The following is a 17,909-nucleotide window of genomic DNA, read 5'->3' as shown; positions in this document are numbered from 1 at the left end:
TCTAAACAACATGGTGACAGCTCAAGCAAAAATATTCACCCAATGTCCCTACATGTTATTTGCTAATGTATCAATTACAGTGAAAATCAGGTGTATTTTTTCCCATTGTCTGTGTGCTGTTTCTCTGTAATCAGGACTTATTGTGTGGTGTGTGTTGGGGAGTAAGGTATTATATTCATGATATAGATACATATTGGAAGCTTGACATTTTGGATGATTTAGTTTTTATTGATTAAAACAAGCAGTGCTTCTTTTTAATTTCTTTATGTTATCTAGATATATGCATTATTTTATCTTAGTTTTAATGCTGTATTTATCACTTTTCTACTAGGCAATACTGTGATACTGAATATTCAGTTAATTGTTTTATTTTATTTGAATGAATGATTGCCTAATAACTTCTGTGAATTGGTACCAAAACAGGCCAGCTCCTTCCAGTTTGAAACTTCAAGGGAATGGACAGGTACAATAGGAATAGAAAAGAGAGCAGGCATTGGAACCAATATGAATAGTCTTCCAAGAATGTCATAAGACTGAGTTTATGAATTTAGAAGGCAAACTTTGTTTTTCCCAGACTATCCTCATAATGGTCTATCAATTTACTAAAAATCTTTCTAGCCATTTCTTAATGTTGAAGTAATAGTCAAGAAGAAGCCACCTATTTCTTACATTTAAAATGAATTCAATTAATAAATGAGCCAACATGAGGGTAGAAAAGATGGTGAAATGGTAAGGACATCATTACCCTAAGTACATGTATGAAGACACGAATGGTGTGAATATACTTTGTATGCAACCAGAGATATGAAAAATTCTGCTTTATATGTGTAATATGAATTGTAATGCATTCTGCTGTCATAAAGAACAAGTAAGAATAAAAAAATTTAAAAAGTAAAAAAAATGAGCCAACATTTTTAACAGACAAAACATGTCTGTTTTACACTGTATTCCTTTAGTAACTTGAGGAAGGAAATTGAGACAACAGTGATCTCAGACTAGTGTAGAGTTGTTGAAGAATAGAATATTTTTTAAAAAAAGATGTTTTATTACTACATTACAGTTATACATAATAGTGGCATTCATTTTAACATAATCATACATGCATGGAATGTAATTTGCTCCATTTCTCTCCAGTACTTTCTCTTTCCCTCTGCAACTTCTTCCCCTATTACTCCCCATCTCTACTGACCTTCCTTCTATTTATTTACTGTTCTTTAATTAGTGCTTTATAGATAACACATAAAGGTGAATGCACTTGGTATAATCATATATGTATATAGCATAATCTGGTCAATTTCATTCTGTAGTTCCTCCTTTTTCCTATTCTTCCTCCCTCCTATTCATTACTCTTTCTCTATTCCATTGATCTCCCTTATATTTTCATGGGATTCTCCACCCCACCATTTTTTCCATTATTTTGCTCTAGATTCCTCATGTAACAGAAAACATTTGACCCTTGACTTTTTCAGTCTGGCTTATATCACTTAGCATGCTGTTCTCCACTTCCATCCATTTACCAGCAGTTGTCATAATTTCACTCTTTATGGCTGAGTAAAATTCAATTGTATATGTATATCTATATAGTTTCTTTATTCATTCCTATATTGAAAGGTACCTGGGCTGGTTCTATAACTTGGCTATTATTAATTGTGCTTCTATAAATATTGATGTGCCTGTATCATGGTAGTATCTGATTCTCATTCTTTTGGATAAATACCAAGGAATGTGGTAGTTCATTACATGGTGGTTCCATTCCTAGTATTTTGTGGAATTTCCATACTGCTTTCCAAAGTGGCTGTACTAATTTTCAGTGCTATCAACATTTTGAGTGTACCAATTACCCCACATACTCACCAGCTTTTATTATTATTTGTATTCTTGATAATAGCCATTCTGACTGGAATGAGATAAAATCTCAATGTGGCTTTGATCAATTTTTCCTTGATTGGTAGGGATGTTGAACATTTTTTTCATTTATTTGTTGGCCATTTGTATTCCTTCTTTTAAGAAATTTCTGTTTTGATCTTTTGCCCATATATTAATTGAGTTATTTATTTATTTGATGTTAAATGTTTTGAGTTATTTATGGATTCTAGATATTAATCCCATCAGAGGAGTGGATGGCAAAGATTTTCTTCCATTTTGTAGGCTGTTTCTTCACATTTTCTTTGTTGTGTGGAACCTTTCTCATTTAGTGCCATCTCATTTATTTTTTTCTTAGTTTTATTTCTTGAGCTTTAGGGGTTAAGGGGGCCAGGTACCTGCACTAGTATGTTGTAGTGTTTGATCCTATGTTTTCTTCTAGCAGTTGTAAAGTTTCTGGTCTAATTCCTAGGTCTTTGTTACATAGAGTTGAGTTGACTTTTGTGCAGAGTGAAAGGTAGGGGTCTAGTTTCATTCTTTTACATACAGATAACCAGTTTTTCCATTTGTTAGAAAGGCTATGTTTTCTCCACCATGTTTTTGACACTTTTGTTGAATATTCAGTACCTTATGTATGTGGGTTTGTCTGTGTTTTCTCTTTTACTGTATTTGTCTTCAAGTCTGTTTTGATGCCAGTACCATGCTGTTTTTGTTACTATAGCTCTGTAGTATAATTTGAAGTCAGGTATTGTGATGCCTCCAGCATTGCTGGCCTTGCACAGGATTGCTTTGGCTATTCTAAGACTTTTATTTTTCCAAATAAATTTAGATCTGCTTTTTCTAGTTATATGAAATACATCATTAGTATTTTAGTGGAGATTATATTGAGTCTACAATGCTTTTGGTAATATGATCATTGACAATAATAATTCTACACATCCAAGAACATGGGAGTTTTTTTTTTTTTAAATCTTCTAAGGTCTTCAAATTCTTTCTTCAGTGTTCTATAGTTTTCATTGTAGAGGTGTTTCACCTCCTTAGGTAGATTTATTCCCAAGTATCTTATTTTTTTTTTTTTGCAGTTCTTATGAATGGGATACTTTCCCAGATTTTTTTCTCAGCAGATTCATTATTGGAGTAGAAGAAGATAATTGATTTTGTATGGTAATCTTGTATTCTGCTACTTTGCTGAATTTGTTTATCAGCTCTAGAAATTCTTGTGAAGTTTTTTTAGTCTTCTAGATATAAGAACATGTCGTCAGGAAACAGATATAATTTGATTTCTTTTTTCCTATTCCTTTTAATTGTCTTCTCTTGCCTTATAGCTCTGTCTAAAGTTCCAAGAACTGTATTGAATAGGAGTGGTGGGAGTGGACAACCTTGTCTTGATCTGGATTTTAGTGAAAATTTTTTTTCAATTTTTCTCCATTCAGTATGATATTAGCTTTGGGTTTGCTGCATAGAGTCTTTATAATGTTGAGTAAGTTCCTTCTATCCCCACTTTTTCTAGCATTTTTAACATGAATGGGTACTGAATTTTGTGGGCATCTTGTAAAAGTCCCAAATCCTAATGCAGTCCAAATTAAGAAGACTTAATAAGAAATCTTCCCATCTTGGCATGGAGTATCATAAATAACTCTTGTCTGGTTTGATCTAACTTTTCATATTGCATTGATAAATGTTCCTTTATTATTCAGTATTGTAGACCTCAACACAATTGATTGTACTTCTTCTAATGTTGTAAGCATTAACTGGAATCATTCTTTCTATATTTGTTTTTGCTCTTCTTTGTCTCTATTTTCCCTCTTGAATTACCTTGCATGCTCCTACTTCAAATCCCCCACCCCCATTTTTATTTTTTATATTAGTTTTTATTATTTTTTCTATCTTTTTTTCTTTTTCTTTGCCCACTTTTCTTTTATCCCCCTTTCAACTATATATATAGTATAATAGTAATTTTACTTTTAATAGTTAGTTTTTCAATCTATTTAAGAACATTATTACAATTTTATACTTGGATTAGAGAAACTGTGGAGAACATTTTCAGTAAGTTTTATTTACCTAAGGTTTATTAGCATATGGCTTTGCTCAGAAGTGATTGAAGTTTAGGGTTTAGTATCTTAAAGTGATGTTGGATTATGGGCATAACAAAGAATAGACATTGAGTAGTAATATCAATACTTGGATATTTGCCCAGCCTGTAGCACTTGAGGGAAACAAGCTCACTAAATAGTTCCTTGCATAAAAGTAGAAGAGGGAATGATTCCAGCAAATGAGTAGAGGTACAAACAATAAGAAAAAGCAGGGGAACAAGCCACCTCAAATACCCCACAACACTTCAACAACTGATCCATCGGACGCCACAGTGGAGGAAAGGTCAGATAAAGAATTTAGAAAGTTCTAGTTAAAATGTTCAGTGAACTAAAAGAAGATATAAGGGATGAACTAAGAAAATATAGGAAGCGAACAATCATTTCAATAGAGTGGTAAATTCTGAAAAAGATCCAAACAGAAATCCTTTACATGAAAGATTCAATAGATCAAATTTAAAAAGGCAGTTGAAAGCATCACCCATAAAGTATACCACATAGAAGAGATGCTTAGGCCTTGAATACAAAATGTATAATCCTGAAAATAAAGTTGTCAAAAAGGAAAAGATGTTAAGAGACCATGACCAGAAATATTTTAAAAACTGGAATAGCATTGAGATCAAATCTAAGAATCACTGGTGTAAAAGAAGGCATTGAAATGCAAACCAAAGAAATGCACAACCCTTTCAATGAAATAATATGAGAAAATTTACCAAACCTTAGGAATGAAATCGAAATTCAAATACAAGAGGCATTTAGAACTCCAAATAGACAAGATTAAAGATCCTTCTAAGATACATTATAATTGAAATGAATACAAGGATAGAATTTTGAAAACCACAAGAGAAAAATGGGAGGTCACATTTGCAGGTAAGCCAGTTAGACTTTCCACTATTTTTTTCAGCCTAGACCCTGAGGTTCTCCATTGGCTGTGTGTTTTATCCTCAGGAAATGTCCTTTTGTAGGCCCATATATTTGAATGAGAATTGAGCTGGCAACTATTTGACTTGCAGCTGTGGATCCTCCTAGAAGTGCTGTGGTACAGGGGCTGCTTGCTGTGTTGTTATGATGTTTTTGTCAATAGATGCTTATTAGTCAAGAGGCCAAAGTCAGGGTTCTTGGAGGATGCTTTGTCTGCTGTTTCTGTTGGGTCAGGGCTCAGGGCTGTTATGCTTACTGCTGTGAAATGCTGGGTGCTGACTTCCCTCTGCTGGGACTTGTCATAACCCTATCTAAGGATTCAGTGGTTGTCTGCAAATCTTGGGCCTGTGAGTGCAGGATCTCTGTGTATGATTTTTGGCACAGAAGCTTCCATCCTGGCTGCTGCAGATTACTAGGATTTTAGGTGTCAGTTGGTCCATCTTTGCCTGAACTTCCATGAGGCTGGGTTGGAGTTAGCACTTCTCAGGAGTGATTTGCTCTCAGGTAAGACTCCATCTTACTCCTCTTGTCTGTAGTGAAGGGGAGGGAGTTCCAGTAATCATCAGCCAACAGAGATCACTCTACAAACTCCTTCTAGATGGATTACTGAAACAACCTGTTTCAGAAGCATTCTGTATGATTTTATTATTTTGTGTAGGTGGGGGAAGAAACTATATTAACTTAATTTCTTCTAAGGAGGCCACCTTGCTGTGGACTCTACAGAATGGCTGCCTTGCCAGGCATAGCATTCTGCCCACAATTTGAATTGAACTCTTTCACTGTCTCTGTTGCACCAGTAGTTTTAACTTGGTTTGCTTTTCTTTCTGACTATTGTTAAGGAAGTAAGCTTATGGGATTTTTCTCTCCCTTTTTCTCTTGTTGTTCCTCCTCTCTCTAACCTCCCTCTGGTCAGGGGTCAGGGTTAAGGAATTCTTTTCCCATTTTCTGCTCCAGTATCCAAATTCCAAATTCCTACAAGTCTCAAGCTGTCCAATATTGAGTTTTACTCTTGTCACTCACCTGTCTGATCAGCTGTTGTTTCACTGCTTTATTTCTGAGCTGTAGATTTACAAGTTGCTGCCTAGATCCACTCTGCCATCTCCTGAGTCTGAGAATAGAATTCTTAACATTCTTTTTAAGTAGAATAAAATAAACTAGAATTACTATCATTCCCCCCACACTTTTTTAAATCTAGTACATTTGGCAAGTTCTTCCCAGTTGTGTAATCTCTAACTTTTACACACATTGGCAGTTTCAGCAGCATAAAATGTGCTCACTTAAAGTTTTAATGATTTCTCTCACTTAGTATGTCTTTTACAGAATTCCAAGAATATATTTTTAAATTTCAGATTTCCTCAAGTTGCTGGAATACAGTTTGGATTTGATCCAGATGCAGAACCAGGACACCGAATCATAAGAGATACTGTAAAAGTTCAAGGACAATACTTACAGAAAAAAAAAATTTACCTCCTTGCTATTAAAGAGTATATTGCAAATGTGAGATTAATTTCTTTTGAAAAGGTTTTAAATAAATTCATTATCTTATGTTACTATATATTAATTTTAATGTATATAAAAACATAATTTTCTTTCTGATTATTTCAGATCCTCTGTAATTTAAATAAATATTTTCCATTATATTTTTATAATTAATTAAATTTATTATATGTAGGTATGATTTCATTGTTTTTATTATTAGATTTAAAAATACAGAGCATCTGAAGTTCATGCTTATTCTCTAAATGATTGAAAGTGCCAGAATAAAAAATTCCATAAAGGATTGCTGAACTCTAAATTTAATGAAAAACACTTCTAACACATTTACATATTTTGTTTATGTCATATTTAGTCATGTAGAATAAACTTTGATGACTAATTTATAAGGACTTTGATTCAGTGGGTTCTTCTGTATCTGAGTCTGGAACAGTGAAGGTGATGACAGGAAGCTTGGTAGACGTGCAGATTCCACATTACTATTCATTTAATGAGTTTCAGATGGGTTCAGGAATCCAAGTCTAAGAAGATCTCCCAGTTGAGGGGAGGCTGTTTCCACAACTGTGTTTAGATATTTATGGTAGGTGACCTATTCTCTTAAGGCTGTTAAGCAACAGAGCTAAGGATAATTTCAGGGGGATCATGTCTAGATCCTAGGAGTGGGTCAGGAATTTAGAATATCAATTTACATAAAAGGAAATGTATGTCTTGGTATATGTGCATGATATTCACTTCAGTCCCAACAGTTAATTTAAAAGATATACATTCATTTATTAATATTTTAGACTAAAAATTAAAATGTTTTGATATTCCAGGGGAAGGATGGTTACAGTATGCTTAAAAGTTGTCCTCGAATGTTTGACACAGAAACTGCACAAGTACTTTCTACAGTAGTCATGAATCACTTTGAGTCAATAAAAATATTGCAGGGAAGGAAGAAGTGCCTTTCAGGTCATCGAATGAGTTTAATTACTACTACAAGCAAATCACCATCACTAACAGGTGATAATATAGTTTTCTTTTATTAGAAATGCTTCTTTTTTGAGCAATTTTTTATTACCTTCAGGGCATTGGAAAATAGTATTTGGCTTATTGTTTTTACTATATTTTGGGAAATAGGAATAAAATAAAGGCTGAGATTTATTTGCCAAGGTGTAAAAAGCTAGATCGAAGGAAAGTACAAATGGTTATAAGAAAGGCATAAAAAAATTCAAAGCTTAAAAGCACACATAAGTGAAAATTGTATATTTTTCAAATTCTACTCTTTCTCTAACTTAACTACTCCCCCGACAACTTCTAATTAGTGAGATTGGCATCCTGTAAAATATCTTGTTTATTTTTCCTATTTGATAAGCACTGTGCATTGGCATCTAGAGTTCATCTTATCGATTTGGTTTAGAACTTTTATTCTTTTAAAAATGTCAGTTAACAATAATTAAAGACAAGAGTGGGCTAAACTCATAATGGGTTTTTATAATTGGTTAATTGATAAAATAATTGTCTTCCTAAATATACCCATTTTCTGAAAGTTATATTCATAGTTTTGAAAGCAAATTACATATTTTTAATACAAGAAAATAAGGTTTTTAATGACCATACTTGGTAATAACCATACTTTGTGTCCATTTGGTTTCTTTGAAACATGAAATAAGAAGATAGAATTAAAAATATCACATTATAAAATATATAATCTAGTACATCTTTTCATTTAAATAAAGTATACACTGAACTGATAATCCTCTTTAGAATATATATAATAATATTTTGAAAGCTCTTCTTAAAAAATTTACATATTCATGGGGTATCTAGGATGTTTCCATACATGGTGTAATGTTCAAATCAAGGTAAATATATGTATCTCTTCAAATATTTATCATTTTTCTTTATAATCTTTAAAATAAAAATGAATTAACATCCTTTTGATTATATATACATTTAGTAAATGATGAAATTTTATTCTTGGTTGTACAGTTGATTGTGAAGAATGACTATTCAGAGAAATTCTGATTAAAATTTTTTCATTAGTTATATATAATTTTTAAGTATTTATTTTTGTAGTCATGATGAATTTAACTGGTTTTACTGTACTTATAGCCTTTGAGGAAGAGTCAAATAAACCATCATCAATAATTGCAGTACCTGGCATTGAAGGACGAATTTGCCACATTTCTCAGGATATGAAAGAACATTTGCACCAACTTAGAACTGAAAGAAAAAAAGGCTTAAGAACTTTTCCCACCATTAGTGATAATACGTCTGAGAATTCTGATTCTGATTGAAATATAATATGGGTATTGTGTTTTATTAGTCAGTGCCAAAGTGAATCTGACCAATTAACACAATTTTAGCATTGTTAAACATAGTAATGTAAATGATTCTTTTGTACTGTTCTAGAATTGATGTTAATTCAAAGAATATTTCTGTAAATGTTCTTCTTATTTGATTCTTATCAAGTCATATAACTTTTGACTTTTCTGTGGTTATGCAGGAAACAATATTTGTACACATATATGTACACAATATATGTACACTTGTGAATAAGTTTGTGATTTAAGTCTATTACATAATGTTTCCAGATTAAATTACTTCACTGTTCACCTTTTTTACAGTATTTATTTATATATTATCTTTTTTCTCTCTTAATTTTGCTTTGCTTATCTTTTCTATCTAAAATAATATACTTTTCCTTCCATTTTTAGTTTAAGACTATTTTATTTTGCTATTATGACTCATTTGATCCAGAATTTAAAAAAATAAGGTAAATTTATCTAACACTGATCATTACTATTCTTTGTAACTTTAATGATGTTGTAAAGTATGGAAGCAATGGGATAATAAATATTTTTAGAAGTCCTGAGTTTTTCATCTTAAATAGACAGCATACTTTTTAAAATGCAGTTTTCTTACATTATAATTTCAATTAAAGAAATCTTTCTTACCAGAAAACAATGAGAAGGAAGGATGTAGTACTTACCAGTAAGCCATAATGAAAAATTTTGCTTCATAATTATTTAAAATCAGATTGGACAAAATTCAAAATGGGTAATTAATTAATTGATTAATAAAATTATGGTCCTTTCTAAATATACCTCATCTATGATAGTTTTAAGTTTATAATTTTTAAAAAATATTTTTAGTTGTCAGTGTACCTTTATTTTATTTATATGTGTTGCTGAGAATCGAACCCAGTGTCTCACACATACTAAGCAAGCACTCTACCATTGAGCTACAACTGTAGCCCTAAGTTTATAATTTTTAAAGTAAGTTTTCCTTCCTTTTTTCAGTTAAGAGCTGTGCATATTGTAATTATGGAAAAGGGACATTTTCTATTTTAGGGAGGCTATGTGTATCTTTTTCTAGTTTGTAGAAGGAAAAAGACATTCTGAATTGTGTCTGTATTGTAAGTTGTGAATAATAGTAACCATACATTAGCATAGTTAATGTAAATAGGAGTTTATCTGGTAGAAGGAACTCTGGTGGTGCAGTTTTCATTTAATTCCCTTTTATTTTTAGCTCATTATTAATCATATGCATAAATGAATATTTTGACATACATACATACTGATGATTATCTCTGATGAATACCTGATAATAGAAAGTAGACAGGAGTAGAAACATTGCTTCCAACAGTAATTTTAGATTTCATTTTATGTGATACCCAGTAGATTTCTGGACTTTTTATTTTTAAATTATAATCATGAGAAAATCACAAGGACTTTGTTCTGAAGTTCTTAGGATATGTGGCCATCATTTAAGTTGGGTTTAGTCATGGTCAAAACTTGAATTGAGGGCTGTGAATGTGGCTCAGTGGTTGAGTGCTTGCCTACTTGCCTAGCATTCATAAGGTTCTGGGTTCAAAAAACAAAAAGAACAGTAAAACATTTGAGCATCATTTATAAAATGGACATTCATTCAATGAATATTTATTGTACACATACTATTCATTGAATGCACGAGGGGACTTTGTATGTATGTTATTGTTTAGTGTTTGCAGATATATTTTATATGAAAGTTTCTGAGAAGATAGAAACGTAATCAAATTGAAATAAGAGCATTGGTAAGAATAAAAATATAGTATGTCTTTAAAATGGGCGATTACTTGACTATATTATAACATATTACATATTACATATTAAATAATTTTGCTTGGGAAAGATGACAAGCATAAAGTGGCTCTTCAGATTGTGCTAATCGAAGTAGGAATTTAAAGATATTTTCTAAGGAAACTAGCAACTATGGTGCTTTAAAATTCAATTTAAATTCATATTCAGAGAAAGCCGAGAAAGAATTTATAACTTTCTTTGAAAATCCTTTACAGTGTAATTATGCAGTATAAAATATGTTTGAAAGCACCTAAGAGAATATTTTATGCAAGCTTCTGAAGCCATTTGTAAATTTTTAATCCTTAAAGCAGAACTCTACTAGCTGAGGCTTCTTAAATAGGTTTCCTCTAATTATCCTGAATTGATAAGATTTATGATAGTTTGTACTTTTCATAGCCTTAACAAATTATTACTCTACTTTCTGAAGTTTCCCATGTTTCACTTTTTTCTTCCAGTACTTTTTTTAACTTTGTTTTTCATTTTATTTCAGGAAGTTATTCTATATGCTGATATAAAATTGAAAAGTTTCAAAAAAGTATGCAGAGAAAAAGGTTCATTTCTACCCCTACATCCTCACTAATATTTCATTTACTTCTGAAATATTTTTTTTGTGTGTATATGTATAAAATAACAGTGTTTTTTCTTCTGTTGTTCTTTTTAGGTATACATGACAGTGTGTTTTGACACATTATACATACCTGGAGTATAACTTATTCTATTTAGGATCCCACTTTTGTAGCTGTACATGATGTGGAGTTTTCTGTGGAGTATTCACATATGAACATACGAAAGTTATGTCTGATTAATTTTACTGTCTTTTCTATCCCATTTCCCCTCCCTTTCCTTCATTCCCCTTTGTGTAATCCAATGAACTTCTGCTCCCCTCCCCTGCATTGTGTGTTAGTTTACATCTATCAGAGAAAATATTTGGCCTTTGGTTTTGGGGGATTGGATTATTTCACTTAGCATGATAGTCTCCAGATTCATCCATTTACTGGCAAATGCTATAATTTCATTCTTCTTTATGCATAAGTAATATTCCATTGTGTATGTGTCTTTATCCATGCATCTGTTAAAGGGCACCTAGGTTGGTACCATAGCTTAGCTATTGTGACTTGAGCTGCTATCATTGATGGCCACATCTCTGTAGTACACTGATTTTAGCTCGTTTGGATATATAGTAAGGAGTGGTATAACGGGTCTAATAATGGTCCCATTCCTAGTTTTCTGTGGAATCTCCATACTGTTTTCCATAGACGACATCAGTTTGCAGTCTCACCAGCAATGTTGAGTGAACCTTTTTCCCCACATCCTCACCAGTGTTTATTGTTACTTATATTCTTGATAATTCCCATTCTGACTGGAGTGAAGTGGAATCTTAGTGTAGTTTTAATTTGCAGTTCAAGGAACTAAACAGGCACTTTACTGTGAAGTATGTGTTTACAAAGAAATACAAATGGTCAAATATATGAAAAAATATTCAACATCTATAGCAACTAGAGAAATGTAATTAAAAATAACAGCTCTTTCAATGAGTTCTTAACTCATTGTCAAGTTTAATTTTTATTTTACTGACTCATCTTATCTGTTGGGGTTAGGTTTCCTATTGGGAGCAGGGATGTGTTAATGAAAACTTCTATTTTTTTGATTATTATTCTATTAATTATACTGCCAATTTTATATAGAAATGAAAAGATTTCTGTGTTAATCCAGTCATGCAAAATGTACTGAAAAGATTTAATGTCCAAAAATGTACAATTGGGCAGAAATAGGGGTGGTAGAGGGCATTAGTCCTCAAATTTTAGTACATATTAACATGGGGAATTTTTAAGAAATCCTATACCAATTAAGTCAGAATATTTGGGAGTAGAACTAAATATTGTAGAACCAAATAATAGTAGTTATTAAGAACTACTATTTAAGAACTACTCAAGTGATTCTATTATGCAGCCCAATTTTTTTTTTAAATTTTTTATTGTTGGCTGTTCAAAACATTACATAGTTCTTGATATATCATATTTCACAATTTGATTCAAGTGGGTTATGAGCTCCCATTTTTACCCCATATACAGATTGCAGAATCACATCAGTTACACATCCATTGATTTACATATTGCCATACTAGTGTCTGTTGTATTCTGCTGCCTTTCCTATCCTCTACTATCCCCCCTCCCCTCCCCTCCCCTCCCCTGCCCTCCCCTCCCCTCTTCTCTCTCTGCCCCCTCTACTGACATTCGTTTGTGCAGCCCAATTTGAGAAACAGTGATAGATCTGTGGTTCGCAAACTTTGGCCTCTGAGTCAGATCCAGCCAGTGACTTTTTTTTTTAAGTATAAAAGAGAGTTTTTAAATGTAAAAAGGTGGATTTAATATGTGACAAATAGATCTGAGAGGAGGTTGTGTTCCTGGCTATTCCATAACGTGAAACCAAGAAAGCAGACAGGCAGCTTCTCTGCAAGGTGGGTGAACAACAACAACAAAAAGGTGGGGGGGGGCTATACTGGAAATAAAAACTGGACATTCAAAGCAGACCAGGGATACAGGAGGTTGGATACAATAAAATAAGGAAAAAAAATCCCCAGTGGCACAGCTGCTCCATAGCTGGGCCAGAAGCTCTAGCTGGAGTGGTCCCTCGTGAGCATAGTAGAGGGATAAGAGAATTAAAGGAACCTGCATTTTGGGGAGCCCTTAGGCATATCTGAGTATGGAGCATTTAGGGGATAAGGACATTGCCCAACAAACCTGAAGACGCAGTTGCCAATTTTATGTCTAGATGACCTACTATTGATGAGAGAATTGTGTTGAAATCACCCAGTATTATCATACTGGAGTATATTAAGTTTTAATTCAAGTAGTGTTATGTTTTTTGTAATTAGGTACACTAATGTTTAGGGCATAGATATTTATTGTTATATTGTCTTGTTGGATTGTTCCCTCTACCAGTATGAAGTAACCTTCTTTGTCTCTTCTGGTTAATTTTGAGTTAAAGTCTGCTTTGTTGGATATGAGAGTAGTTACTGTTTTCAGGCTCCATCTCCATCCTTTCACTTTCAGCCTATTGTTTTCTTGTGAGGTGAGTCTCTTGAGAACAACAGAGTCAGGGTCTTATTTTTTAATCCATTCTGCCAGCCTATGTCTTTTAACTTGAGAGTTGAGACCATTTACATTCAGTGTTGTTATACAGAAATGTTTATTAATTTCTGCCATTACAAATTATTTCAAATGTTTAATTTGATCTGCTTATCATTGATTCAAATGAGATTTGTCCATTTAAGGAAACTTCCAGATTTGTTCTGATTTTTTCTGTGTGTAGTATTTCCTTCACTATTTTGTGTAAGTGCCAGTTTAATTGTCATGAATTTTTTTAGTTTCTGCTTATCTTGGAAGGTTTTTATTTTTTTTAATTTGGAAAGATAGCTTTGCTGGATATGGCAGTCCTGGTTGACATTTTCTTTTGGGGCTTGAAACAAACACATCATTCCAATCCCTCCTGGATTTTAGAGTTTGTGCTAAGAAATGAGATGTAGAGGCAATCAGGATTGCCTCTAAATGTGACTTGACCTGATGTTTTTCTCTTAAGGCTTTAAAAAATTCTATCCGTGTTCTCTGTTAGGCATTTTAATTATAATGTGTTGTGGAGGGGGTTCTTTTTTCATCTTGTCTATTTGGAGTTCTGAATACATCCTGTATCTGGTTGTCTATATTATTCTTAAGGTTTGGAAAATTTTCTGTTATTTTCCTGAAGAGGTTATCTGTGCCATTAGCTTGCATCTCACAACTGTCTAATTCCAATGATTATTCAATTTATCTCTTAATCTTGTCCCAGACTTCTCATATATTTCTGTCATGGTTACTTATTTTCTTTTCTGTAATACTCTCTGAATGTTCAAAGCTGGTCACTTTGTCTTCCAGCTCTGAGATTCTGTCTTCAGTATGATTTACTCTATTTGAAAGACTTTCAACTGAACATTTTATTTGACTTATTGTGCTTTTCATTTCCAGGACTTCTGTTTGGTTCTTATTGAATTTCTCATTCATATCCTGTACTGCCTTCCTTGATTCATTCAGGAGTTTTTCTCTGTTCTCTTGGAATTCATTGGTTGTCTTTATAATCATTCTTTTGAATTCTCTATCTTACCTCTTTTATTCTTTACATTAAAGTATTGCTGTAGTTTATGCCTGGTTAATTTGCGTGTGAAGGAAGTTGTACTGTCACTAGGCTAGGTGTAATTCAGCTGCAGTCTCCACCCTGTGAACTTGTAGTGTACCACTACATTCAGAGCACCTCACAGAAAATGGGGAAACAATAGCAATAGAAACAAACAATGTACAGCATTAAAATAAATACCCTATACTTGTAACAACATCTATAACACTAATTACTAGAAAAACAGAAATAATGTGGTCAGCAATTGCTAACAGCAAAAATAATAAATAGCTGTCAACTAGCTCTGGGTATTGAACAGCAGTTGTCAACTGTCATCCTTAGTACTAATAACTGAAAGAACATGAATGGGGAAGGCAGAAGTTGTATAAACCAAATAATTCTAAAAGATGGTAAAATACATTTAATTAAGAAAATGTGATAGAAAGGCAGAAAAACGTTTAGAATGTTCAGAATGTGAACATAGAGAAAGCAGAAGAGATGTAGCAAGTGATGGCTCTAAAGGAGGAAAAGATAAATGAGAAAAATTAATTAATGGGAGAGACGAGAGAAGTTGGCTGTTGGAGGAAGAAGAAAGAAGAGAAAGAGAAAGGAGAAACTATCAAAAAAAAAAAAGAAAGGAAAAAACCTACCCCTCAAAAGACAAGGAAAATTAACAATTATAAAAAATGAAGAAATGAGGAGAAAACCACGTATATGTATATGTACCATGAGCTAATTAGTATGGGGAGGAGGAGGAGGAGGAGGAGGAGGAGGAGGAGGAGGAGGAGGAGGAGGAGGTCGTCAAAGCTGTTAATGAGGATGAATGGTGATTGCCTATGCCAACTGAGGGGGGCGGGTATGAGAAGAAGAGGAGCATGAGTGCACACACAAAGTTTGGGGTTTAAATTCTTCCTCTTTTTGTGTTGCTCACTGAGCTGCCAGATAGAGTGGTCTAAAAGTGAAGCTGGCTGAAATAGTTTTCAACTTCCCTTCTCATTAGTATACAGTAGCATGGAATGGGAAGTACTTTGGAATTCTGTCTGGGAAGATCAGATTGATGCACTTCTAAGTTGGGGTTAATGCACAGTTCTATGTGGGGAGTTCCTGGGGATGGAACTTAACTCCAGTCAGGCCTTACAGCCTTTTTTGGGTGGTATCTGTTCTGGAGAGATTATATAAACAAACTCCTAGGCCAGGTAAATGGTGATCTGTGCTGTGAGCCTAGTTCTTAAGAAAGTCCTGAGAATTATACTTGTGAGACAGAGAAACCAACCCACCAGAGGTCTCATACATCCCACTGCCTATGAATAGGGCCTTCTCAGACTTAATGCCTAAGAACAATCATGCCTGTCCATTGAGTTTCCTCACCCTCTTAGCTGGTCAAATGAGCTGCCAAACTCAAAGGGAAAGTGAGTTGTACTCCTCTCCATATCTTTTGATCTTCTCTATGCCTGTTTCACTTGGGTTCTATAAGGTACACCCTAGGCCACACGGTAGGCTCTTGCCAGGACAATATGACAATATTTGCTATACTCTCTCAGGCTTCCCAAGCTGCAACATGGCCTTCTCAAGATGACTCCCTGCTTGTCACTTATAAAACACCAGTTCACTGTGCCATCTCTGGATTAGCTAAATTTAAGCTGCTTTTATGTTCTGTAGGTTTTTCCATGTCAAAGTTTACTGTTGTGTTTCTATTATTGCTTCCTGTCTGAGGTGAGCCAGCTCACCACTGCCATAACCAACTTTGCTCTAATATACTCTTTCTTGTTCTTTGTTCAATGCACCAAATTTTAGTCTATGAGAGACTCTAACTATTCAATATTAAACTTCAGTGAATTCCCTTTCACCCACCTTCCTGAGAAATAGTACTCCTGTTGCTTGACTCCAGCCATGGAACAACTAGAAATGTGGTTTTCTTCTAATCTGCCATCTTGAATATCCTTGAAACTTTCTAAATTATTTATCTGACATTTCCTCCACTGTGGTGTGAATGGGATCAGTTGTTGAAGTGCTGTGGGCTGTTTGGAGTGGTTTATTTCCTTGCTTTTTCATGTTGTTTGAATGTCAACTCATCTTCTGGAAACCATTAAACTAGATACCTATATACAGTGGAGACAATGGAATCCTGGGAGTTAAGGGGTCAAATGGTGGCACTTAATTTAAAGATAAAGTGGGCATTTTATCATAATGGAAAAGTACAGTAAAAATAGTAATCAGAATAGTTTGACTTGTAGAAATTATGGCATTTATGAGTAAGATATCCCCAGAGTACAAACAAAAAGGTAATCAGTTTATTCTTACTTGATGGGGTTCTAGGTTTAGATCTAGAATTCAGACATTTTAAATGTTAGTTTTGATAACAGAGAGGAAAAAGATATACATTTATGAGTGCCTGCTTTTACTAATATTTTTCTCCATTTTTGGAAATGAAGAAACAGAAAGTCACAGGGGTTAAATAACCTGCCCAGAGTCATTCTATAAATGTTTACTAGTCTTTGCAAAAAACCTTTTCTTAAAGAACTTTTTTATTTGCTCCCTAATTTTTTGAACTGAATTTGAGCCTAAGAGAATCCTGTCAATGTCTGTTTTATTATGCATTTATGCATAGTTGTACAAGTGAGGAAAACAAGGAAATAAATGTTAAGCAAATTTTACTCATATAACCCAGGGTGATAATGAGGTCTCTTTTGATTTTTGCAATTATAATCAATAATAAGAATTAAAGGTGAGGAGAAATGCCATAGAAATTTTTATTTTCTATCTCTAGATGTGGTTTTGTTAGATGTTTCATCTCAGGTTTATTGTATTTGAATAGAGTCTGCATAGAGATTTGAAGGCCAACAAGTAATCAAGAAAAATAGGAAAAAGAAATATTTTTTTACTAAAAAAACAGGAAGAAGTTTGAATTATGGGTTTTAAATAAACTCTTTATGACATATAAGCCAGGATTTGCCTAGGAAATCACTGCAATTTATTTTAAAGTTCTTAAAATGTTGTTCATATTTGTTTTAACTTTTTAATCCTGATTTTATATATTAGAAGGGCTGATATTTTCCCTTATATTTGAGTAATAAATTAGTGCTTTTAAATATCTATTTGTAAAGATAAATTATCTGTTTCTAAATTTTATTCAATTGTCTGATTTCTAGATTTGATGTCTAATGTACACTATTTTCTTCCACGGATGTTTTAAACACAATCAGAATAGTATTAGAATAAAAGTTAGAATAAAAATCTGTTCCACTCATCCATATTTCCATATTTCTTTGAACATCACATACCATCAGTCAAG

The 17,909-nt window shown here is 33.2% G+C and overlaps 1 protein-coding gene across 1 annotated transcript in view; it reads left to right on the top strand.

Annotated features, from left to right (window-relative positions):
• Window positions 1–8,647, top strand: part of LOC124100627 (5'-nucleotidase-like) — a 55,917-nt gene extending 47,270 nt beyond the window's left edge. The window contains exons 6-8 of the mRNA XM_046456202.1: window positions 6,224–6,371; window positions 7,184–7,370; window positions 8,463–8,647. Of these exons, the coding sequence (XP_046312158.1) occupies window positions 6,224–6,371; window positions 7,184–7,370; window positions 8,463–8,647 (520 nt within the window). The remainder of the gene's footprint in view (window positions 1–6,223; window positions 6,372–7,183; window positions 7,371–8,462) is intronic.
• The last annotated feature ends 9,262 nt before the right edge of the window (window positions 8,648–17,909 follow it).

This window comes from Marmota monax, unplaced genomic scaffold (assembly GCF_021218885.2).
Source record: "Marmota monax isolate L192 unplaced genomic scaffold, Marmota_monax_Labrador192_F-V1.1 WCK01_AAM20220418_F8-fsc00130, whole genome shotgun sequence".
NCBI classification, from domain to species: Eukaryota; Metazoa; Chordata; class Mammalia; order Rodentia; family Sciuridae; genus Marmota; species Marmota monax.
The sequence above is the reverse complement of the archived record's forward strand: the minus strand, read 5'-3'. Positions and strand labels throughout refer to the sequence as shown.